At 56.5% G+C, this 24069-nt stretch overlaps 2 protein-coding genes across 10 annotated transcripts; one reads left to right on the forward strand and one right to left on the reverse strand.

The window, feature by feature from the left end:
* Positions 1-325: 325 nt before the first annotated feature.
* On the forward strand, positions 326-11725 carry NELFCD (negative elongation factor complex member C/D). 9 transcript variants are annotated; one of them, XM_004317264.4, is made up of 15 exons: positions 326-458; positions 4551-4666; positions 4895-5004; positions 5843-5952; positions 6266-6373; positions 6857-7009; positions 7234-7364; positions 8030-8195; positions 8487-8621; positions 9030-9169; positions 9897-10011; positions 10345-10440; positions 10519-10659; positions 10960-11089; positions 11187-11725. In XM_004317264.4, the coding sequence occupies exons 1-15, from the start codon at positions 372-374 to the stop codon at positions 11219-11221; spliced, it is 1773 nt and encodes a 590-aa protein (XP_004317312.2). In that variant the 5' UTR covers positions 326-371; the 3' UTR covers positions 11222-11725. The 9 variants fall into 9 exon arrangements, with proteins under 9 accessions (XP_004317312.2, XP_019799510.1, XP_073649242.1 ...); XM_019943955.3 differs by lacking the exon at positions 326-458 and adding an exon at positions 564-1222 and having other exon boundaries at positions 10378-10440; XM_019943954.3 differs by lacking the exon at positions 326-458 and adding an exon at positions 569-1222.
* Positions 3323-20816, reverse strand: CTSZ (cathepsin Z). The gene is made up of 7 exons (XM_033839095.2): positions 20560-20816; positions 19941-20104; positions 16286-16465; positions 13996-14146; positions 13442-13604; positions 8434-12348; positions 3323-4097 (listed from the first exon to the last, which is right to left on the reverse strand). Exons 1-6 carry the CDS (start codon positions 20700-20702, stop codon positions 12238-12240), a joined length of 912 nt encoding a protein of 303 aa, XP_033694986.1. The 5' UTR covers positions 20703-20816; the 3' UTR covers positions 3323-4097; positions 8434-12237.
* Between the last annotated feature and the right edge of the window lie 3253 nt (positions 20817-24069).

The raw sequence follows: 24069 nt of genomic DNA on the forward strand, positions 1-24069 counted from the left end.
GCCCTTGTGCCCAGGTGTCAGATGAGGAAACTGATGCTCAGAGGACCAAAATTCCCAGTGAAAAAGACCCAGAGCTGGCACCGGAAACCAGGCCACGTGTGAGTCTAGTTCCAAACTTCTATCCCGATCCAATATCCCTGGGGCCCAAACAGGTTGCGCTTCTGGATCAGTACGGATGGTTCCCTCTGCCGCGTGCAGGCTGCCCTCTGCGCCCCACCCCTCCGCGCCGGCCCCGCCCCTCCGCCCCGGCCCTGCTCTTCCCGCCTGGGATGAGGCGCGCGTCCGCAGGGGGCGGGGCCGCGGGGCCGCGCGCGCGCTCGCCCGTCCGCCGTGCGCATGCGCCGTGCTCGCGCGCGCGCTCGCGGGAGAGGATGGCGGGGGCCGCGCCGGGCGCCATCATGGACGAGGACTACTTCGGGAGCGCGGCCGAGTGGGGCGACGAGGCGGACGGCGGCCAGGTGAGGGGGGCACCGGGCGCCCCCGACGAGGACTGCTGGTCTCCGTCGCCGGCGGGCCGGCCCCGCCCCCGCCGCGTGGTCCAAGCACAGCTCGCCCCGCCCCCTCCCGCCGCTCGACCACCCCCCCCCCGGGCGCGCGGCCTCTCGGGGGGCACTGGACGGTGATGCGTGGCGAGGACCCGGTCCCCCCCAGTGACGGTCTCCGGCCGCAGGGGCACCGCCCCCCAGTCGTGACCCGATCTGACCTTCCGATCACCCTGGGGCGGCCTCGGGGCCGGGTCCTGGGACTTCCTAGCCCCGCCGGGAGGGTCAGACAGCACCTCGAAGGTGGAGGATTGGGCCCAGACACACACTGCGAAAAGTAGCCATAATCTTTAAAACAATCCAACTCAGCATCATGAGGGCGGAAAAGTGGAACTTGGACTTCCGCACATGTGCTTTACTGTTTGTAAACCATACTCTTGGGCGCTCTGGCTGATGTAATCAGTCCTTGGCCTGAGTGAGGAGGAAAGGATCGTCCATCCTTGACCTTCAAGGGTTTGCTGTGGAAGCTGAGGGAGGCTCAGAACCTTCTCCCCAGAAGCCAGGGGTTGCACAGTAGGAACTGGGCGCAGTCGCTCGGCCAGGGGACCCCAACCTGATTCTCATCTGAAGACCCACCCGCAGTGATGTTTGAAACCCAGCTTCCCGGGCTCCTCCCCTGGGGCCTGGGAGGAGTTGGTCTGGAGCGGAGCCTAGGAACCTGCCTTTTAACAAGAGTCAAGGTTAGGTGTTTTGGGAACATACTGAAGTGATATTTTGAAGGAAGAAAGCCTGGAGTGGGGCGTGCCCCGTTGAAAGGGGCTGGCGGGGCACTGAGGGCATTGAAGCCGGGGTACAGGGATGCAAAGGTGGGCGCTGTGTTCCAGGAGCTGAAAGGAGGCCTGTGTGGTTAGTTGCCTGGTGGAAGCAGTGGGTTCTGAAGGGCCTTTGAGAGCTGCTGAAAAGCATGACTTGTTCAAGAGTTGGGGGCAGGGAGTGACACTCTAAGCTTCACGTGTTGGATCATTCCAGGGTGTTGGAGGCTTAGAGTGGAGAGATAGAGTCAGATGTAGCTGATTGAAAATCTGTGCCGACTAGGTGCTTTCATGCATCATCTCATTCCACACTCAAGATACTGAGTTGGGTGTTAACTCTGCTCATGTTGAAAATGAAGAAAGTGGGACGGGAGGACCGAGTGACCTGCCCAAGGTCATGAAACTCATACATGAAGGAATGGGGATCCCACTTAGGTCTTGTCTCCATCTCCACTCGAGCAAACAGCCGGACCACCGAAGCCTTCCGGTCACAGCGCGCTACAACTAGGGCATATCTAAGGGCCGTCTAGTCACTTAACCCCATGGTGGGTGGATCTGGGGGAGGCCGGAAGATGTGTAAGGAGGCTGCTGTGACATTCAGTCCAGACGACAGAAGCTAAGGGGTACTGAAGTGCAGAGAGATCTAGGCTACATTCGCATTTTATAAACTGAGCGCTCCAGTTGTTGGCCTTTGCTTAAGCAGTTAGGGATGGCAGAGCCAGGCCTAGACGCCCACAGACAGGAGGCTGGGGAGTCTCAGGTTTGCGGAACTTTAAGCATGATCCCGATTTGGCCCACTGACTCTGATAGGCTCTCCCTGATGAGAGGGGTGGACTAGATGTTCATTTCACGTTCATTCTAACTCTGACTTCATGGAGGAAAGAAAGTCAAGAAAGGTAACAGGAAGGGTGGCATGAGCTGGATTTTGAGACAGTGGAAGATCAATTTCTGTGACCCAAATTCTGTTCACTTAACCCCATGGTGGGTGGATCTGGGGGAGGCCGGAAGATGTGTAAGGAGGCTGCTGTGACATTCAGTCCAGACGACAGAAGCTAAGGGTACTGAAGTGCAGAGAGCTTACTCCGGCTGCGGCTTGCCAGTGGGGAGTGCCGAGGGACGACACTGCGGAGGCAAGCGAGTGGGAGGGTGAAGTCCTGCTGTCTTTTCTGAGGGAGATAGGAAACTTTAAGCAAGAAAGAGACATCAGATTTGTGGCTTATTAAGGTCATGGTGGCATCAGTGTGAAAGGTGACTGAAAGGAAGGAATGAGACCACGCCACTGGGGGACCATTGCAACTGCGAGCGTGCCCCAAATAAGGAAGGGCAGAGGGAAAGAGGGAAGGAAGGGCCAAGCTGGTTAGACATGTGGGAGGGAGAATTGATGGGTCTTTGGGCAGGATGTGGGAGCAGAAATTGAAGACCTCTTCTAGGTTTGTGAGTTTAAGGTAACAGGTAGAGAGGATGGAGTCCTTTACAAAAACATGGGTTGTGGGAAGCAGATATGTTTAGAGGGAAAAGAGGAGGTCAGTTTGGGATCTCATGAGTTTGCCGTACTAGTGGGACATGTGAATGGAAGTGAGAATAGACAGTTGAATGCTTGAGTCTAGAGCTTGAGAGAGAGAGAGATCTAGGCTAGATTCTAGATTCATGAGCAGGGAAGTGGCACGACCCAGGAGAAGATGTAGTGGAGAAGATGAGTGCCCAGGGCAGAAGCCCGAGAATCCAGACACCCAAGGATGCCTCTTGGGGCAAAGGCCGGCCTTCCTTCAGAAGCCTTGCTTGAGGCTCCCACTCAAATAACGTCCAAGAGAAGACTCCCCGGTCTCCATAGTGAAGGAATCGTGTTCCTTCTCCCAGAGCACTGCTTTCAGGATGTAAGTCTGCATCAGGGGTGGGCAAGCTTTTCTGGAAAGGGCCAGACAGTAAATATTGTTGGCTCTGCAGGTCTCTGTCACAGCTCCACTCTGCCCATTTTATAGGGGAGAAGCAGGCATAGACAATATGTTTTTAAAAAGGGGGCTGTGTGGCTGTGTTCCAATAAAGCTTTATTTACAAAGACAAAAGGAGGATGGATTTGGCCCTGGGCGTAGTTTGCTGATCTCTGGCCTAGCTCTTACCCCATTATGTTAGGGGCAGTTACTGGTTTGTAAACTCCTTCAGCAGAAAAAGCCATCTCTTGTCTTACAGTTTCTTGGGTTTCCTGTACAGTGCTCAGTATAGTGAGTGTTCAAAGAGCATCTGCTTGTTGGTAACAGCGTTAAAGCTGGACAGACCCTGGGGTCATTCAGTCCTCTGTCATCACATCATCATCCTGTTGTGCCCTTAGATTCAGCGACTTGCCTGAGGTCGCCGCCGTGTAGGACAGGGACTAGTATCCAGGCAGGCCTGCTGATCGGAGGCGAGCCAGTGAGCTTCACTTTCTGACAGCAAATGGACAGCAAATGGCCTTCGAGAATCACTTCCTCAGTCTTTGTTGGAAAGCCTTCCATGCGTGGCACATATGAAATAGTAATAGTGAAGACAGTAGCTAACACCTACTGAACTCATACCAAATGTCAGGTGCTGTGCTTGGCTCTTCTGAAAATTAGCTCCTGGAATCCTCACAGCAGCCAAATGGGAGTAAGTCCCATTGTTGTCCTTGTTCAGTAGAACAGAAATGGATGCCCAGGTGAGGTGTCTTGCATGAGATGCGGTAACTTGTATGACCGCATACACAAGTTTGCCAGCGTGGAGTCGCCATACAATCTCACTTGGTATGATTCTGGATTCCGTTTTCTTAGCCACTCGTTACTTGTCCAGCGTACTTCATGAGATTGTCATGAAAGTCAAATGAAATGACATACGTTAAACTTTTTTAAAAATTAATTAATTTTTGGCTGCATTGGGTCTCTGTTGCTGTGTGTGGGCTTTCTCTAGTTGCGGCGAGTGGGGGCTACTCTTCGTTGTGGTGCGCGGGTTTCTCATTGTGATGGCTTCTCTTGTTGTGGAGCATGGGCTTCAGTAGTTGTGGCCTGCGGGCTCTAGAGCGCAGGCTCAGTAGTTGTGGCGCACGGGCTCAGTTGCTCCGCGGCATGTGGGATCTTCCCGGACCGGGGCACGAACCCGTGTCCCCTGCATTGGCAGGCAGATTCTTAACCACTGCGCCACCAGGGAAGTCCGTGGAACACTTTTGACATGGACAGCGTTATACGGGTTTAAGGTGAGATAGCAGGATATTTGTAGTAATGAAGAATAGCCTGGCTCTTTTTGCCAACAGCAGGAGGATGATTATGGAGAGGGAGAAGATGATGCCGAGGTCCAGCAAGAATGCCTACATAAATTTTCTACCCGGGATTATATAATGGAACCCTCCATCTTTAACACTCTAAAGAGGTATGTGAGAAAAGTTGTTTGCACTGGGAGGAGAAAGTTGTGTAATAGACCCAAAAGCTGATACGTGAAATTCAGAAGAATGCGGTACGGGAATGGAAGGCCTCTAGGGGTCCCCCCACTTTAGAAGCCTGAATAACCTGTCTTCCCCCTCACCCTGCCACGGCTGTCCATCCCCATGCCCATCTGCGTCCATTTGAGTGTCACAGCTTGTTTGTTCCTCTTTTCTAGGTATTTTCAGGCGGGAGGGTCTCCAGAGAACGTTATCCAGCTCTTGTCAGAGAACTACACTGCTGTGGCCCAGACCGTCAACCTGCTGGCCGAGTGGCTCATTCAGACAGGTGCCGTGTGGGGGTGGGGTCCTGGCCCTTCCCCCAACACAGTACAGAGCCGCTGGGTCATCATCATGCTGATACACTGGAAAGGCCTTCTTTGTCTTCCTGGTTCTTTCTGTTTGTTTGTTTTCCTGGTTTTTAACACCTCTGTCAGTAAGAAGTGAACTTCTCACCCATTTTCATCGGCTTGGTTTTTATCTTTGATTTAATAATTGAGGTTCACAGATAACCCGCAAATGTGATTCTCATTGAGCTGTTTTCCCTACCGTGTTGTAGAAGTAGAGGACTATATGGCGTATGTTCGGTGTGTCATCCTGAAGAGGTCTATTATAGCAAGCAGAAATCATGGCTAATTTAGGACTGGGCATGATTATGGCTTTTAGCTACTATGATCCAAGTAGCGCCTCACTGTAAATCCTCTGTGCTGAGTACAGAGGCATCGTGGGGTGGGTGCTGCCCGTAAACGAGTTGACTCCCTGCTGTCACAGTCATCACACATGAGTGTGCCCCCTGGCTGGCATCTGCTCTGTTCTACCATGGGGGAGGGGGGGTGTTTTTCCATTTTGGCAATTTGTCCTTGTTCCTAGCGAGGCTTCGAAGATGTCACTGTCCTTTCCATGTAAACAAGCATCCTTGTGTGTTTCGCCCTGGACTCTTTTTTGGGTCTTACCATCGAATATGAGTAATATTAATTTTTATAAGAGGCCCCAGATCCTAAGTGGTCAGAAGCAGTTCTGTGATATCTGATTTGCACGTAAACTTTTGATCTGTCGACTTTTTCTAAAATAACACAGTGAATTGAGAGATTGCCATTTTCCATCTCGTGGCTTGCATTTTCTTTCAGGTGTTGAACCAGTGCAGGTTCAGGAAACTGTGGAAAATCATCTGAAGAGTTTACTGATCAAACATTTCGACCCCCGCAAAGCAGATTCTATCTTTACTGAAGAAGGAGAGGTGAGGAACCTTTTTCCCTTTTTTAATTCCAGCTCCTAGAGTCCTCTGCTGATTCCACCTCACGGTGGAGTGTGGCGCGTTGTGTCAGTCAGGGCTGGAGCTTCCACACGCCGCGGGGGTGTTCGGGGCTTGGGCTCGGCCGCCCGGCCACCAAGCAGCCTCAGCAGCCCGCGGCCTGCTTCTTCCTGTGTCGGGGACCGCGGCAGAGCCAGGAGCCCAGGGGCTCTTGCTGTGTCTGCTGCCACGACGTCACCTTCACTTAGGCGAAAGCTAGGCCTCTTACCTTGCTTTTTGTTTGTTTGCTTGTTGTCAGACCCCCGCTTGGCTTGAACAAATGATCGCACACACCACGTGGAGAGACCTTTTCTACAAACTGGCTGAAGCCCACCCAGACTGCTTGATGCTCAACTTCACTGTTAAGGTAGGAAGAGTCCTAGAGTCTGAGAAAAGATGAAAGTATTTATGAATGAGGGTGATTCTGACCTGGTTGGTTGTTGGTCTGTGTCCTTTGGAAGATCCCACGTGCTTTATTTGTAAAGGTTTTCGTCATTTCACTTTAGTAAGTCATAAACATCGAGAAAGAGAAGCATAGACTTTGTATGTTTGGGGATCGAGTGGACTGTGTTTTAGGATTGGGCAGGAACAGGGGACAGAGCCTTGCGTTCGGAGAGGAGCCTCTAACAGCGCCTGGTCCATCTCCTCCGTCTCACACACGAAGACTCAAGGGTGGGGGGCTTGACTGGGACCACCAACCTAGTTAGTGGTGAAGCGGGGACCCGAGCAGAAGTTTGAGACCCGCGCCCAGCGCCCGTCCCTCCTCACCCCGGGCTCGGCCAGCGGCCGCCTTCCTGTGGGCGCCGGGCACGGCTCGCCAGCACCGTGTGCGCTTACTTCCGTGTTGCAGCTTATCTCCGACGCAGGGTACCAAGGGGAGATCACCAGCGTGTCCACGGCCTGCCAGCAGCTGGAGGTGTTTTCTAGAGTGCTTCGTACCTCTCTAGCTACGATTTTGGACGGAGGCGAAGAAAACCTCGAAAAAAATCTCCCCGAGTTTGCTGTAAGTGCTTTACTTGACGTGGCTCAGATCAGGAGGAGGCCGTTCGCATGGGGCCATGCATCTTCTAACGGGAAATGCTCTTTACTGTGGAGAGTGTGTGGGGCGCAGGGCACCTTCCCAGGTGGGGACTTGCGTGCAGAACTGTCGGAGTCCGACTCTTCTGTCTGCCTTTGTCATTGCTGTGGTCCTGAAACCCCACACACTGTCTCCCTGCCGTCTTCCAGAAGATGGTGTGTCACGGGGAGCACACGTATCTGTTCGCCCAGGCCCTGATGTCCGTGCTGGCCCAGGAGGAGCAGGGGGGCTCGGCCGTGCGCAGGGCCGCACAGGAGGTCCAGCGCTTCGCCCAGGAGAGGTGAGAGGCTGCCTGTCAGCTCGCTCTCGCCCCTACCACATTGCCCTGTGTCCACAACCGAAGACTCTAGGTCCTCCTGTTTTTGACAGATAGGTAAACTTGCTTTTATGCAGTAGAGCTGAAAAAGTCGGGCTAATATTAAATACGTGAAGAGAGCTTGCTTCGTAAAGTTTTGCTTCGATGAATATTTGGTAAACGATTTGCTTATCGTTGAATTCACTGTACTTATGAACCTAAGTGTATTTATGAACCTAAATTCCCAATATATTGGGATTCATCAGTGGCACATGGCAGCAGTCCTGAAATAGCTCTTTAGTAGTCTGATGGTTAGATCGTGGTCCATATCTTACAGAACAAAACTAGCCCCTATTAGCGTCATTGTCTACTAATGGAGGCTTAAGATACTTAAGAAGTGCGTGGTTCCTTTTAGGAAGCCTCTGAGCTGTACTGAACCATTCTTCCCCAGTTAGCTCTAAATGTTGCTTTCATGGGTCAGTTAGTAAACGTACCAGTGGATGAGAGAAATACGAAAAAACAAAGGGACCTCAACAGTTCAAAGCATAAATCTGAAAGAAGGAAGGAAGGAAAAGGAGAGAGAAGGAAGGAGAGGGCAGGACAGGGCGCCACCTCATCAATGATGGGATGTACGATTTTTTTTCATCAAGAGGCCATGACGCCAGTCAGATCACGCTCGCACTGGGCACAGCTGCCTCCTACCCCCGGGCGTGTCAGGCCCTTGGGGCTATGTTGTCCAAGGGAGCCCTGAATCCGGCCGACATCACAGTCCTGTTCAAGATGTTTACAAGCATGGACCCGCCTCCTGTTGAACTCGTGAGTTGCTTTTCATTTTAACCTTAAGATGGGACACCCTCAGTGCCTATCGGAAGTATATTCCTTTGGAAAGTTGTTCCTTTTAATTCTCTGAAGTCAGCGAGTGCACATTCCTATTGAAATGTTTCTGTCCTCTCCCTGGTCCTTCCTCATCACATCCTCGGCCCTCACACACCCTGAAGTACATGCAGTGGTGGACGTGAGTGGGCCCTCCTGCCATGGGTGCGTGTGGACTTACCTGCCATCTCACTTCTGTGTTCCTTTTCAGTGTGTTTGTGTGTTTCTCTTCAGATCCGGGTGCCAGCCTTCCTGGACCTGTTCATGCAGTCACTCTTTAAACCAGGGGCCAGGATCAACCAGGACCACAAGCATAAGTACATCCACATCTTAGCATATGCAGCGAGCGTGGTGGAGACCTGGAAGAAGGTACTGTCAGTTCTGAGAACTCATGGACTTTTTTACGGAGCCAGAAACCTCCTCTCTGTGGTGTAATTTGGGAATTTTGGCTGCAGGGAATCACGGGCCCAACTAGTGTCAGAAATGTCTTTTCTAGTGTTTCTGCATAAAATAAGTCAAAGTGCTAAATGTCTCAAGGAAAGGTGCACAGCATCTACGATACTAATTTAAACTGTAATTTGAAGTGTGGCTAAAGATACGAAACCGATTCCCTAAGCCACTGACGGATGCCGGTCTCCCTGGCGGACGGTCTCGCTGTGTGACGGGGACACTTCAGAGACAGGGACGGGGGTTTGCAGAGAGAAGGGCTGAGGCCAGGTTACCCCAACTGCAAGGACGCGGGCACCGTCGGGATTCACCGCCTTCATGTGTTTTCAGAACAAGCGAGTCAGCATCAATAAAGACGAGCTGAAGTCAACATCGAAAGCTGTTGAGACTGTTCACAACTTGTGTTGCAATGAGAACAAAGGGGCGTCTGAGCTTGTGGCCGAGCTGAGCACCCTCTACCAGTGTATCAGGTGAACACGTGGAGCTTCTAACCCTGACTCTCCGGGGAGGACGGGTTTGAGCTTTCATATTAAAAGCTCAAAAAATAAAACAGATTCAGAGATACTTATTCATCGTATTTATTTTCTCTTTCGTAAATAGAGGGAGAGCACTTTCAACTGTTCTAGCAGCATGAGTAATTTTCAGGTGTTTACTTGCCAGAAGTCTGTTTGCAAATTAGACTCAGAAAAAGGAAGACCAACCAGAATTACAACAATTGACTTGAAGAAGAGGCTCTATTTACAGTAAAAGTTAGACCAACAAAGTATCACCTAGACAGAAATGGTGGGTGTCATGCCAATTATTTAAATAAGCATTCACTAGAAAAGCTGACACACAGGGTGGCCTCTTAGGCATTTGAATCTTCCTCCGTTAATTTGTCCTAGTGACAAAGAGAGGCTTTGCTAAATAAAAGTAAGCTTCAGCCCAGCCCACCAGGCTCGTGGAGTGTTGCGTGAATGGTCTTTTCCTTTCAAACCAGCAAAGTTGGTCCAAAGTCAGCTGAGCGTGGGATTCGGGTTCTCGAGCTGCGCGTTTGAGAGGACGCTGGTCTCGTCAGCCTGTTCTTAGCTCATCGTGTCTCCCTGGCAGAGCACGTCGTAGAGTGACGTGATGGGCTGGCTTGCGTTGGTGTTGTTCTGGGGTTTGCCCTTTAGAAAACTTTGTGTAAAGGAAGCGTTCTGCCTTGTTTACCTGTAGGTTTCCAGTGGTGGCCATGGGTGTGCTGAAGTGGGTGGACTGGACTGTGTCAGAGCCGAGGTACTTCCAGCTGCAGACGGACCACACCCCGGTGCACCTGGCACTGCTGGACGAGGTAGGGGCTGCGGACCTCCCAGCTCCGGTCCGAGGCTCTCGCACGTCTGTTCCCCGCCTTCAGAAGGCAGTCCTTCCGGAGCTGGTTATTTCTGTTCTAAATGAGGAGTTTCCTTTTAAGGAGCTAGTTTCATTGACTCCACAGATCTCTCCGTTTTTATCAAGTGTCCCTGAAAGGATGAGGAATGGGTCAGAGGCTGGCCGGCCCTGGGCCGAGTGCTGGGCCCGCCGTCCTCAGCCGCGAGCTGTCTTTGGTGACGGTTCTCTGGGGCCGGCAGGGAGCCCAGAGGCCTGGCCATAGCGCTCAGGGTGGCTCCCTTTGGCCTCTTTGTAGATCAGCACCTGCCACCAGCTCCTCCACCCGCAGGTCCTGCAGCTGCTGGTGAAGCTCTTCGAGACAGAGCATTCCCAGCTGGACGTGATGGAGCAGGTGAGCGGGCAGCCCGAGGGCTGGGCTGCACAGCGGGAAGGCGGCCCCTTTCTCAGCCTTGTCGCCCCACCCGTGCAGCTCGAGTTGAAGAAGACCCTCCTGGACAGGATGGTGCACCTGCTGAGCCGGGGCTACGTGCTCCCCGTGGTCAGTTACATCCGCAAGTGTCTGGAGAAGCTGGACACCGACATCTCCCTCATTCGCCACTTTGTGACTGAGGTCAGCGCGCGCCGGTTACCGCTTCCCCCGGCAGCGCCCTTCTTGGCTTGATGTAGTCATCTGGTACCGCACTCCGGAGCCGTGCCGTCGGAGAGTCACGGTGATGACAGTGACACGGATGCCAGTCTACCAGGCACCTCCTACCTGCAGGAACAGTGTTTTACCTGCCTGGCCCCTGGGCGTCTTAATGTCGGAGATTGTCGGCAGGAAGCAGAATGGCGGGGGTTGGGGGAGGGGTCTCGCCGCACTGTTGCCGTCTGACTGGTAGTCGGAGCCGCTCACAGGCTGTGCTCCCCGTAGGTGCTCGACGTCATCGCGCCCCCCTACACCTCTGACTTCGTGCAGCTTTTCCTTCCTATCCTGGAGAACGACAGCATCGCCGGCACCATTAAAACAGAAGGTGAACACGACCCTGTGACAGAGTTTATAGGTAGGGTTGGCGTGAGCGTCTCTTGGCTGCAGTTTTCGATGTCATTGTTTCCCTCCTGCTTCTAACCCAGTGCCTGTTTTCCTTCCGTTTGCTAAAGCTCACTGCAAGTCTAACTTCATCTTGGTGAACTGATTCAGCGCATCCTCCAGAGCTGGAGCAGAACATTCCAGGAGACCCGCTGTGGAAAAACCCTTTCCAGAAGCTATTGTTGAAGAGGCCCAGTCAGCGTCTTGGAAGTGGGCTGTGGTGGGAGGAGGTGGATAACTTTTTTAAAAAGGAAGATGTCAGCAGTGTAACGGCTACTAGGAACAGTCCCGTCTCCTCGTGAGTCCAGGGCTGCCCCCAAGTCCTGTTTACAGTATTTCCCCAGTAGCGGAACTAGGTTCCCGTCACCTCTTGGGATGTAGCCAACTGTCAGCCCCGGGGCGGGGGGTGGAAATTCAGAAACTGAGACACTTAGATGAACTATTTTCAGAGTTGATTGATTTAAGTTTTCTCACAAGGCTCCATTGGTTAGTTCATATCATTGCAATTGCTTTCATTTTCCGAGAACAAATAAAAAGCCCTTCTGCGGTTGGAAGGTGTAGGTCCCGGTGTTAATGTTGCTTTCGTGTGTAAATAAAACACTCAGATTCAGTTCTGCTGTGAAGTGTGCATTTTATTCATCCCTTGGGCAACTTGAGATCGCCATCCCCCCTCGGCCCCACCATTGACTGCAGGGTGACAGAGGAACTGGTGATGACAAGTCTGAAATGTTCCACCTCTTAAATACATCACAGACCACAGTCGCCAGATCATTTATTGAAGAAAACGGAGGTCACATCATTCGCTGCCTGGTGGCTCACGCTTCTTCAGGTAGATGGTGCGCTGCCGTCCTCCCGGCAGGAAGCCGTCCTGTGCAGGTGCTGGGTCGTCCCCCCGCCGCGACTCCCCGCCCCACCCCAGAACGCGTTCAGCCCGTGCGGCATCGCGGCGGCCGTCCCTCCTGGGCGCCCAGGGCCATCACCGGCCATCACGTATGTGACCGCCAACCCCCAGTTCCTTCAAACCACGGCAGTACCACCCCAGTGCCCGTGAAGGTGGGATCCCCTCTGGTTACGGCTCATGCGATCATCTCTTTAAGAGCCGCTCCTCTGGAGACGTCTGCCTTAAACGATGGGGTCCCCGAATGTGCAGCTCTCCTCGATGGCGAGGTTGTAGTCGGCACCCTTGCCACCTCTGTAGGCGCTGGTCACTATGCGCATCCAGCCCCGCTCACCCTGTGAGGAGTGGGACCACGCATCAGCTCAGCTCCCGTCTGCGCTCCGAGTAGACGGACCCCCTCCCCTCCTCACTCAGCCTCAGGCTCGGGGGTCTGCAGCGTCCCAGCCACCCGCTCGGCTGACCCTTCCCTTTTCTGGGACCCCTGTTCGGAAATAGCTTTTGTGAAATATTCAACTTGGTTAATATTCAACACGAGGGGTGCATGGCCCTGTTATGCCGAGAGCTAATTAACTAAAATGTTGATCGACTCTTTAGACCAGATGACTCGACTACCTATTAATATCCCCATTTATAGTCGTTTAATAAAAAATATTGACATTTCATCACTTCGACATAAATCACCATCCCTGGGCTTCCCTGGTGGCGCAGTGGTTGAGAGTCCGCCTGCCAATGCAGGGGACACGGGTTCGTGCCCCGGTCCGGGAGGATCCCACATGCTGCGGAGCAGCTGGGCCCGTGAGCCATAGCCGCTGAGCCTGCGCGTCCGGAGCCTGTGCTCCGCAACGGGAGAGGCCACAACAGTGAGAGGCCCGCGTACCGCAAAAAAAAAAAAAAAAAAAAAATCACCATCCCTGATTTCATAACAATGAATTTGTGTCTTCAGCTGTTAATGGTTAATACTAGGTCTTAGAAACGAAAATTCTGCCAGTTAATTTAATTCCCCTGGGTTTTTGACTCAACTCAAAAAGTATTTTTGAAGAAACTCCACGGTATTACTTAGGAGAGCCGAAAGTATGGCAAGAAAAAGAATGAGATGGTTGTAAAGGCATAAAAGCTAGCTAAATGGAAACTTCTAAAGCAGCACTTCTCAGCCCCCATCCCCCTCGGGAGACATTTGTCAATGTCTGCAGCCGTTTTCTGGATGTCACAGCTGGGGAGCGGGGAGGAGCATCTGGCGTCTACCGGGTAGGGGCCGGGGAAGCTGCAAACGCGCTACGAGGCACAGGACGGGGACAGCCCCCGTGCAGCGCAGGAGGACCTCACCCCACGTGTCTGCAGCCTGGAGCCCCTCTGCTCAGGGCCACGGTTCTCAGCTACGAAACCCCCAGAACCATCCAAGTGAGAGGAGTCGCAGTGGAAATGTCTTACCCATGGTTCGCCCCACGAATTCCGGACGATCCAGTACTCCGTCCCATGGCTGACACCCCAGCCGGCCACGGAGACTATGTGGTTTATGTAGGCCCTGTTGCGGTATTCAGCATAGATGCCGCCGGTGTAGTTAGACATCTTCTCCGTTGCCATTATACCGCAGCTGAGAGCAAGCAGGGAGAGAATGAGCGCTTTCAATAGCCATCGTTGACCATTGTTAGGAAGAGCCGTGTGGATCCAACTTAAATAACACGCACCTGATGATTCTGCCCAAACTTCTGTAGTTACTCACCTGGCATCCTCCCTACCAAAGCTGTACCAGCCGCCCCAGAGCACTGGCTACACTCTGGGAGCTGTCCATGGATGTGTCCTTCCCTCACAATAATCCTACGAGGGGCACATGGGCTACTGAGCTTTACTTTTGAGAAAACTCACGTGGCAGCTGTCTCCAGCCCTGTGGGTAAAGTTGGCCAGAAGGAAAGGGGTGAAAATCACCTGGGTCCCGTTTACTAGAAGCGTGCACGCCCTCTGCGGGCAGGGGTCTCAAAGCTCACCTGATGGGCCCCTTCGCATAGATTTCTGCCATCATCTTTTCCCTCCCGGAGACGGAGCCGTAGTCGCCAACTTTCCAGAGGGTGTAGTTCTTGATGACGTGGCACTCTCCGAATTCAGTGCATGTTCCACACTGGTTAAACTTGTCACACTCTGGGGACAGCACGGAAAGTCAGCGTGAGGCCATTTCCCCGTTAATCCCTGAACAAAGTAGCACGCCCAGACCCAAACTCCACTTTTCTAACTGAAGGCTCCATCCATCAGCTAATAATGGAAATCTTCTTGCCCTCGGGTGTTTAATTACCCTCTGCTTTCAGCTGCAGGAGTTACAAAAAGCCTTTCCCCGGGCCTCAGTGGAAAGAAACGTTAATTAGCACACAGTAGGTGCTCAAAAGCTCCACTTTTCCTTTAAAGCCGGGACAAAGGCCTTTGCACAATACTCTACAGCTGAGAATAGAGTGTAATTAAATTATTCACTTTTAATAAGATTGTATTGTTTCCCCACGTTTGGGGAAAAAATAAGCATTTTCTTATTCTTTCGGTCTGAGAAGGTATAATAATTAGGCCTCAAAAAACAGTGCAGCTATTAGATCTGGAAGACTCCACACCGTCTCCTGCATCCTTCCTGGGCCCTAGACAGTATTACTTCTCACCTTGTCCATCCTGCCTTGGCCCACAGCACCACTTTCTACTGCTTTCACATTACCTATTTCTGTTATAGTTTTGTATCTATCCAGACTCCTTCCCCAAGACATTAAACTCCTTGAGGATTAAACTGTTGGTTTAATTTGTCCCTTGGACACCAAATGCCCAGGACAACCTGAAAAAAGGTGGATCTGTGGCCACATTTGCTAATACAAAGACAGGACTACTGGAACTTGCCTGGTGGCGCAATGGTTAAGAATCCGCCTGTCAGTGCAGGGGACATGGGTTCGGTCCCTGGTCGGGGAAGATCCTGCATGCCACAGAGCAACTAAGCCCGTGCACCACAACTACAGAGCCTGCAGTCTAGAGCCCACGAGCCACAACTACTGAGCCCACGAGCCACAACTACTGAAGCCCACGCGCCTACAGCCTGTGCTCTGCAACAAGAGAAGCCACCGCGATGAGAAGCCCGCACACCGCAACAAAGAGTAGCCCCCGCTCGCTGCAACTAGAGAAAGTCCGCGTGCAGCAACGAAGACCCAACACAGCCAAAAAAAAAAAAAAAAAAGACAGGACTACTTATTGCAAACAATCAGGTGCCGATGAGTTCCATCTGGCCCTGTTGTCCCAGGTGGGCTGGAGGGGCCTGGCCGAAGACAGACAAGACCAGCTCTGGGTGGATCAGGGCTCCGAGGACCACGGGGGCCCTCCCTGCTCCCCTTCATCCTGGACTCCTCTTCTTGGTTCTCTGACGCCTGCTGCATCTATCACTTCAACAACTCACTGGACCAGTTTGGGGAGATGCTTGCTGGCCGGGCAATACGGCCTGGGAGGCAAGGCGGGGGCAGCCTGTGGGCGTGGGATGGCGCCTTCAGAAGGTACAGGGGCCTGAGCACACCTTTTACAGATGGAAGGGGGGGCAGAAAAGCCCCCCGGTCTCCCCACACACACCCCCGTCCTCCCCACTCCTGTCTCAAAAGGCCTTTTGAGTTGGTCTCAGCTCTCTGCTCTGGTTACGAGGGAGCTCAGACAGGTGACTTAAAACTACCCACTGTGGGGTTAGGGTTTGGGCTTTTTCTTTCCTTGGGTTTCCAAGGCGAGCACCCTGAAAGGACCGTGCCGACTCCAGGGCCCCAGGCCAGCTTGCATCCACTGGTCCGTGCAGCACCCTCGGCTCCAAATCCACCCAGACGCAGGCGGCCGGGACCAGGGTCTCGAAGCAGGCCAGGCCCGCCTGCTCCCTGCCTGCTCGCCACTCCCAGCTCCTGGAAAACACTCTTCCCTTGATGAGCGATCCCCTTACAAAGGGCCATGAAACCACCAAAATGCCAACACGTCAAAACCCAAACTCCAGGGTCCGGCCTGGCTGCCGGGCACGCAGGCTGGAGATCCCAAGTCCTTTTTTTGTTGGTCTTCCCACCAAGGATGCCAGGCCCCACCTTTCCCGTCCCACTAGACACACAGCGGCAGGGGGTTCCCAGCTCCGTCCCACCCTTCCCAGGGCCCCGGCCACGAGAGAGAGAGAGAGAGAGAGAGAGAGAGAGAGAGAGAGAGAGAGAGAGAGAGAGAGAGAGAGAGAGAGAGAGAGAGAGAGAGAGAGAGAGAGAGAGAGAGAGAGAGAGAGAGAGAGAGATGAGCAGGCCCTACCTTGGTCCTTGGCCTGGTAGTTGTTACAGGTCTCATCGGGGATGCCGTGCCGGTGGGCGTACTCCCACACCGGCAGGTCATTGCCCCCCTCGCACGAGCCAGCATTGCCGCAGTCGATCACGTGCTGCACGGACAGCAGTACGGAGGGCCACGCTCCCTTCCTCTTGATGTTGATCCGGTCTGCGGGGGCAGCACCCATGCTGGTCAGCACCCACCCCACTGCCTGCCGCCCCGGGGGCCACGCATCCCTCTCTGGAGGGCCCTCCCCTGCTCCCTGGGGTCCCTGCTCTCCAGAGAGGCCTCCCGGGCCCTTCCTGGTACCGATGCCCACCCTCCCCCCACTACGAATGTCATCTGGGCAGGGCCGGGCATGTCCTGCCTGAAGGCTGGTAGATCCCCGAGGGCACCGGGGAGCCAGACTAGGGGGCCAGTCGGCGACCCCACTCTCACTCCCCACGCGCCTGGGCCCACACACCCCATGGGGCAGCTGGGGACGGCTGAGGGCAGCCACGGCCCCCCGCTCCTTGCCCCCCTTTCCCTGTACAGACAGCATCCTGTGGGGCCCTGCAGCCAACCATACCACGGGCCCGCCACCTTGCTTTCCGCCCTCCTGGAGCGAAGATTCCGCAGCCGCCCACCTCGTGGCCGCATCCCGAGTTCCCACCTCCAGGTCAGAACTCACCACAGCTGCTCCTGTTCCTTCCCTGATGACGGCGAGCAAGCGGCCAGGCCCTCCACCCACCAGCAGCCCCCTCCAGGCGCCCCCTTCCATCCTTCCCTCCTGCAGCCCCAGGCCCCCTACACCCCTGGGGTCACCTCCTAGGCCCTTGGGCCCCCAGGGCTCTACATGCGGCCCCACAGGGCTTGTGGAACCCACGGCCGGTCACCAGCACGTGCCCCAGCCCTTCCCCCAGCGCCCCTGGACGCACCGCCCAGTGCTCCTCCGCGGACCCCCTTGTGCGGGTGAGCACCGCCCTCCAGCCCCCGCAGGTCTCCCCAAGCTCCTCAGCAGCCTCCCGCCGTGCCCGCCCTGGGCGCTCGAGCCTCCTCCCCGGCCTCGCTGACCCTGCAGCTGACACTGCTTCACCCAATAACCCCTCCCGCCTGAGGGTACCGGCCCGTTCTTCAGCTCTTGGTGTCCAAACTGGGTCCCAACACGGAACAGGGAGCCAGCTGACACAGGCTCTGCGGGCAGGTCAGGGTTTTGTTCTATCTGCCTGAAACCTCGCAGGGCTTCAAGCGGAACAGAAAAGGGACCCGGCCTGGGTCTGAGCTGCTCCACCAGGAGAGCAGCAGGCGGACCAGGCGGCAGCTCCGCAGCGGTGCTTGGAAGGTAGAGCGCAGCCCTGCGGCCCGATGTTCTGAGGGTGGAAAGCAGGAGGCCGGCTGCCTCTGGGCCTGGGCCTGAGCGAGGGAGGGATAGCATTCTCCTGGAGTGATCAGGGAGGCCGGGGAAGAACCGGTTTGGGGGTGAGGGTGGTGGCAGAAAGGAGGAGCACGTGAGGTTTGAGGTGTCCCGCGGGGGGGCGTGAAGGCCGAGTCCAGGTGCAGGGTCCCAGGGAGTCCAATGTCCAGAAGTTAAGCGGGGTGGGGGTGGGGGATGAAGTTGGGGCCGGTGAGACAGAGACTGGGGGCCTGTGGCTAAAGGCGAGGAAAGCATTTCGGGGAGGGGCTGATCGAGCACAACAGGGCGGGGCGAGGCCCAGGGGCAACCACCAGACCTGCCCCTGACGCCCCGAGCCGGTGACCTTGGCGAGGAGCTGGCAGGCGACTGGAGGGGGTCGGGTTAGCAGGGAGAAGGTGGGGACTGCAGGCCCCTCCAGGAGCCCAGAAGTGGGGTGGCGGCTGGAGACGGGGTGGGGTTCAGCGCTGGCCAGGTCTGAGCATCGGCAGGGATGGCCTTGTCCAGGGGCTCAGACGCTGGACGGCCGGGGACAGGAGGGAAGGTGGCAGCTGGGCCGGGCACCGTGGAAGTCCCCTTCTGGGGGCTTCTGTTTTCTCAGTGAAAGAGGAAGAGGACGCCTGCTGCTAGGGAGGCCGTTAGGGGCTGGAGAGCAAGAGGGGAGAAGCAGTCATCTGCCCAGGAGACTCCACTCCAGCAGGTGGAGGGCGGACCTCTGAGCAGGGACACGCCGTCGCCTCCAGGCCCCGCCCTCCTCTACAGACGCAAATCTTGGCATGTGATTCCCTCCCTAAGATCCCTCAGGCTTCTGCCGGGCCCCTCCCCTGGGGGTAGGGCCCCTGGTGACCTTCTCAGCTTCCCCCACCCACCCTTAGGCCCCTGCCACAAAGGCCCTCTCAATTCCTCCAGGCCAGGGAGTGCGCCATTCCTGCCAGGCCTTCGCCCTGAGCCTCTGGCTCGAGGCCCGCCTACACCCTGCCTGCCTGCCCGCCTTGGGCCCCTGAAGTCTCCCAGCGGCTCCAGGGGTTAAGCCTCTGCTCCACATTCTCCAGGGGCCCTGTCCCTCTCCATCCCGGTCAGGGACCTCCCCAGCTGCCCAGAAGAGCTCCTACAGCTTAAAATGGGGCTCAGGGGGTTCCCTGGTGGCCCCGTGGTTAGGACTCAGCGTGTTCACTGCTGTGGGCCGGGGTTCAACCCCTGGTTGGGGAACTAAGACCCTGCAAGCCGCGCGGTGCAGCCAAAACACACTTTTTAAAATAAAATAAAATAAAATGGGGCTCAGCCTAGCCGCCCCCACCCTCCTCCTCCCTGAAGGGCCAGAAGTGCAACCCAGCCCCCAGGAGAGATGGGGCGGGGCCCCCACGAGGCCCTGCCTGATGCCCCCAGTGCAGCTGGCTGGCCCTGGGGTCCAGACGCCAGCCCCACCCCTCATCCTACAGACAGCCCAGCTTCCGTGCCCTGCTCCCAGCTGTCACTCCCATAAAGGCCTAGTCTCCTGACCTCCCTGCCGGAGCCTCAGTTTCCTCATCTGCAAAGTGGGAGCAATCACAGGGCAGCCAGGAGGCTTACATGGGATGAGCCGTCCAGCATAGGCCAGGGGCGGTAGCCACACACTGGCTTAACACAGTGCCACAGGGCAGGAGTTCGAAAGATTCCGGCGTGACTGCAGGCTCCCGGAACCCCGAGCTGAATGAAGGCCCAGGCTGGTGTGAAGTCCCCCTCCCTCCCCTACCAAGGCAGGCCCAGCAGCCTTCTGGAGCGGCGCCGATTTCGGATCCCTCCCCGCCCCCCAATCCCGGCCTCGAGGTTTCCCGGCCTCGAGGTTTCCCGCCCTCGCTGCAGCCAGGCGGATAAGGCCCAGATGAGGAAACAGCCAGCCTTGCTCAATGTTCCAAGCCCAGGGCTGGCATTCATTTCAAATATTAACTACGCTGAAAAGCAGCTTCTCTTCCGCATACCCAAACACCAGCAGGGTGTTCGGTGAGTTTGTGGTTTGAGCCCCAAGAGCCTAGCTCACAAGCTTCGGGACAGATAAGCCTCCTGGGAGCCGTTTGTCACAGGTCTTCAGTCCTGTGACTGCCGGGCATCCGCTCCCTTAGGCCTGACGCAGACACCGCCCCATGCCAGGCTGAGTCCTGGCACAGAACTGCAGGCCCCCAGGACCCTGGGCTGCAGCTGCCGGTACTGACAAAGAAGGCAGCTGGACGGGCCCTCCTGGCCCACAGTCAAGAGGGGCCGAAGTCCCCGACCTACCCGCCATGGCACTGGTGCTGCCGTGGGCCCAGCAGGAGCCACAGTACTGGGGGATGTGCTGGTTCCTGGTGACACTGGCGTAGTTGACCCCATTCACGTTGCGCCAGTCCCAGCTCTTGGGCAGATCCGATAGGGACAGGTACTCGTGAGGCCGGGGATATGTCCTGGGAACAGACCACCACCACCGGCATCAGCACTGGGGCCCCTGGGGGTCGGGCGCGCAGGCACCTTCCCCAGCGCCCTCTCCCTTCCCCAAACTGAGAGCGAGCGGGAGAGGGCCATCTCAGCCAGGAGACGCCCCTGCCCGCTCGGAATCTCAAGTGGGCAGGGCACACACGCGCCCCCGCAGTGCAGGAACCAGACCGCTCCGCCAGCGAGGCTCCAAATGCCAGGGCGGCGAGGCTAGCCTGCCTCCTGCACCGGTGCGCCTCGTCCAACCCCGCAAATGTGAAAGGGCGCGCCCCCAAAGCAACGGGGCTGGCCTTGACCCTCAGAGGTCAAGGGAGGCTGGGCGTCCTGGTTCCTGGCACCCCAAGGAGGCGGCAGGGTCCCCCAGGCGGGAGAGGGCGCGAAGCCCCGGGAGATGGGCAGCCCCTGACCACCCCCCAGCCGCCCCGACCTGCGCCCCAGCTGGGTGAGCTGGTCCCCCCGCAGGGGCCGGTAGCAGCCGCGGCCCGGGCGGAAGTGGAGGCCGGCCCGCGCCGCGCCCGCCGGCAGCACGAGCAGCAGTAGCACCAGCTGCGCCGGCCCGGACGACGCCATGGCTCCCTCGCCGGCGCGATCTGACCCCGACTCGAATCCCAACTCGGATCCTAACTCGGATCCCGCGCCGGTAGCTCCTCCGCCAGCCTTCGCCCCGGCCGCCCCGCCCGGCCCTTAAGGTGGCTGCGCGCGGGCGGGACACTCCCCCGGGGCGGGGCGCGCGGCTGCCCCCGGTGACCCGGCCCCGCCCCGCCCGGCCGCACGGCCCGCCGCCCGGACTCGGGTCACGCGCCAGGCCTCGGCTGACCCCAGACCCGACCCGGCCACCAGCCACGAGCCTCCCATCCGTCAGACCTCATTCACTCTCGGGCATCCCCACCTTGGATTCTTGGGACCCTTGGCCCTGGAGAGGTGCCCCTCTCCCCGCATCCCACGTGGGCCCAGGCCTCCGGGGATGGGCAGGGGGTCTCCCCGCAGGACTGTGCCCTGGTCTCGCTTTCTGAAGGCCACTTCCCGAAGGCCCAGGCCCTTTCTGGAGAGACACTTTCCCTACATAGTGAAGAAAGACAGGATCCTTCCAGAAACTGCCCCTCGAGGAGAGTTTCACGTGGGCCTGAATCATTAATTCTACTTTCCAACTTCCAAAGCTGCTGGGTGAGGTTTCTGCTGACAAAGTGCTTCATCTTCAAACAGAGAAACAAAAGCAGAAGTGGGACCCTGGGGGCCTTGGTTTCGTAACTCAAGAATTTCCCCTCCCCCCGCTCCTCCTGAGTGGCGGTCACCTGAGCTGAGCACAGAATGGCCTCCCTGGTCCTGGGAGAAGAGGGTCCAGGCTTTTTGCTTTAGGGCCCACAGCCTTGGCTATAGGGTCCTCAGATGCAGGGACCCTGCTCTTCCCTGGACGACATGGGCATCCCCACACACCCACCCCCTCTTTCCCTCTGCCGACACCAAACCTGCAATCAGAAACCACGGTGGCTGCCCCGTGGACTTCCAGCCATTTCTGTGACGACCCTTGGAAGCCCTGGGGCACCCACGGAATCCCAGCAGGGCTTAGTCCCTGCTCCTGACACGCTATTGCTGAGGCAATGTATAGACACGGCCTCTACCTATTGAGGTCTATGTATTGAGGTCTCTCTCTTTTTTTTTTTTGCGGTACGCGGGCCCCTCACCGCTGCGGCCCCTCCCGCTGCGGAGCACAGGCTCCGGACACGCAGGCCCAGCGGCCACGGCTCACGGGCCCAGCCGCTCCACGTCACGTGGGATCCTCCCGGACCGGGGCACGAACCCGCGCCCCCCGCATCGGCAGGCGGACTCTCAACCACTGCGCCACCAGGGAAGCCCGAGGTGTCTTTTATCTTCCTGGAAAGTGGGCTCCTCCGAACCCTTACTGTGAGTCAGTTCCTGGTTAGGAGGTGGGATGGAGCTGCCCACCCTCCACCCCGATCCCGTGAGAAAACGTCCAGGTTTGAGCAGTGGGGATGGGGGCACAGAAACCACGTCTGCAGAGGCTGATTTGCCCGAACAGGTGTCCTGGCCCTGGCGCCAAAGCCTTTCCCTTCCCTCGGGTGTAGCAGGTGTGGGAAGGGAGTTGCCAGCCAGGACTTCCCCTTCCTACCCCTCTTTCCTCCACGGCCAAGGTGAGTCAGCCAATCTGTCCTCCATCCACGTGAGGAAACAAGCCGGCATGGTTGTCCCCGTGACCCCCGTGACATCTGTCATCCAGGTGGGGTCTTCCTAAGAGGTGGGTGTTTGGTCTCCTCCAAAGAACAAGCTAAAACCTCCTAGTTGCTGAAGAACGATCAGAATGGTCCCAATATTGCAGGGTGACAGATATTTTGGGGACCCCCAAGTCCCCATAAGCGGTCAGGGCCCAAGAGGTGCAAAGTCCAACCACAAGTTTTATAACATGGGACACAGACGGTCCCTAGGCCCAGCCCCTGATGACTGCTGTGAGGTCTGGGGCTGCATCCCTAACGTTGGGTGAAAATCATGTGCCGGGTTACAAGCTCTTCGGTACCTGCCGTGTTGGGAGACCTGGATGTTCTGAAGGCGCCCTGGGATTCTCCAAGGAGGTCCACGTGCGTCAGTGTTATGACAGGCAGGGCCGGCGTCATGGGCTTGTGACCTCTGCCGTCAACAGGGCCCAGAGCACTTGGTGTGATGCCGGGTTGCCCAAGGTGCCCTGTTTTCGTTTTGAGCCTTAGGTTGCAGAGCTGGGCCTGCCAGATGACTCAGCCTCCGTAGGCCAGGGCCTGCAGCAAGGGTCAGAGCGGGGCTTGAGGGTCAGGGAGCATTCAGCCCTGGAGAATGCAGGTTAAAGGGAGGGACGGTGACATTTTCAGGCTGGAAACGAATAGGACATCCAGCGTTGACAGGTGGTGATACAGCAGGGTTTTCCTGCCCTAGAAGCAGCTCAAACTCAGAGAGTGACAGGAAAATCGGGCAGGAGGAGGGGGAGGGAGGCCAGACATTTGAAACCACAACTTTCAAGGCAAGAAGAAGTAAATGAGTTCTCCTGTGACCCACTCTGCTTCTTCAGAACCTGTGACGGGTCCAACGCGGAGCCAAGCCCCTGGACCCTTTCTTCCCCTCTGAACCTGGCTGTGGTCCGCCGATGCACGTCCACCTGGCCCACGGCTCTGAGGGGTGAGCTAGCCGCGTCACTTTAGGGGTCACTGAAACCGCACTGGGTCCCTTAGAGCTGTGTTCTGTTGAGGGAGGGGGCCACAGCCCTGACCGCCTCTGTTAGCCGAAGGCATTTGGCCCTAGGAGGTCTCTGAAGGCGCACAGGTGAAATTCAAAGGCCGCGGGAACGGAGGGAGAGGAGTACCTGCTGGACTGGCCGCCCAGCTCTCCCCAAAGCAGGTGCACCTGAGCGGCAGGTTGTGCGGTCCCTTCCTGGCACCGCTCTGCATGCCTGTGAGGGCAATGTGCAGATCATGACTGTCTCATCCGCCTGGAACAGAGGAGACTCGGCAGGGCCCCAAGGTCGGCTGCCCTCAGGCCATCATCACCTGTGTGTCCCCGAGCGGAGCACAGCTAACGCATACTTGGGACTCAGACCCTTCCCTGAAACCAGGACAAAGGCCTCTCCCTGGGAACCCGCCGGCATCCCTGCACTCCCGCCCCCTGGGCTGTGTCCACAGGCAGATACAAATGACAGTCTAGAAGGCTCTCCCGTCTGGGAAACTCTTTTCTCATTTGATCCTCCGCACAACGCTGTGAGGTGGGAATCCGATGCTGTCACCTATTTTATAGGTGGGAAGACTGAGGCTCCAGAGAGGTTGAGAGACCGGTACTCAGCCCAAGGCTCACGGGTGGCGGGTTTGAGTCTAGTCCCTTTTTTCTTTTTTAATGCCCCGTAAAGTCTCCTGGCGAACATGTGATCCAAGGCCACGACGCAAAAGCCTATTTGCTTCTAAAA

This window comes from Tursiops truncatus, chromosome 15 (assembly GCF_011762595.2).
Source record: "Tursiops truncatus isolate mTurTru1 chromosome 15, mTurTru1.mat.Y, whole genome shotgun sequence".
Classification (NCBI taxonomy): domain Eukaryota; kingdom Metazoa; phylum Chordata; class Mammalia; order Artiodactyla; family Delphinidae; genus Tursiops; species Tursiops truncatus.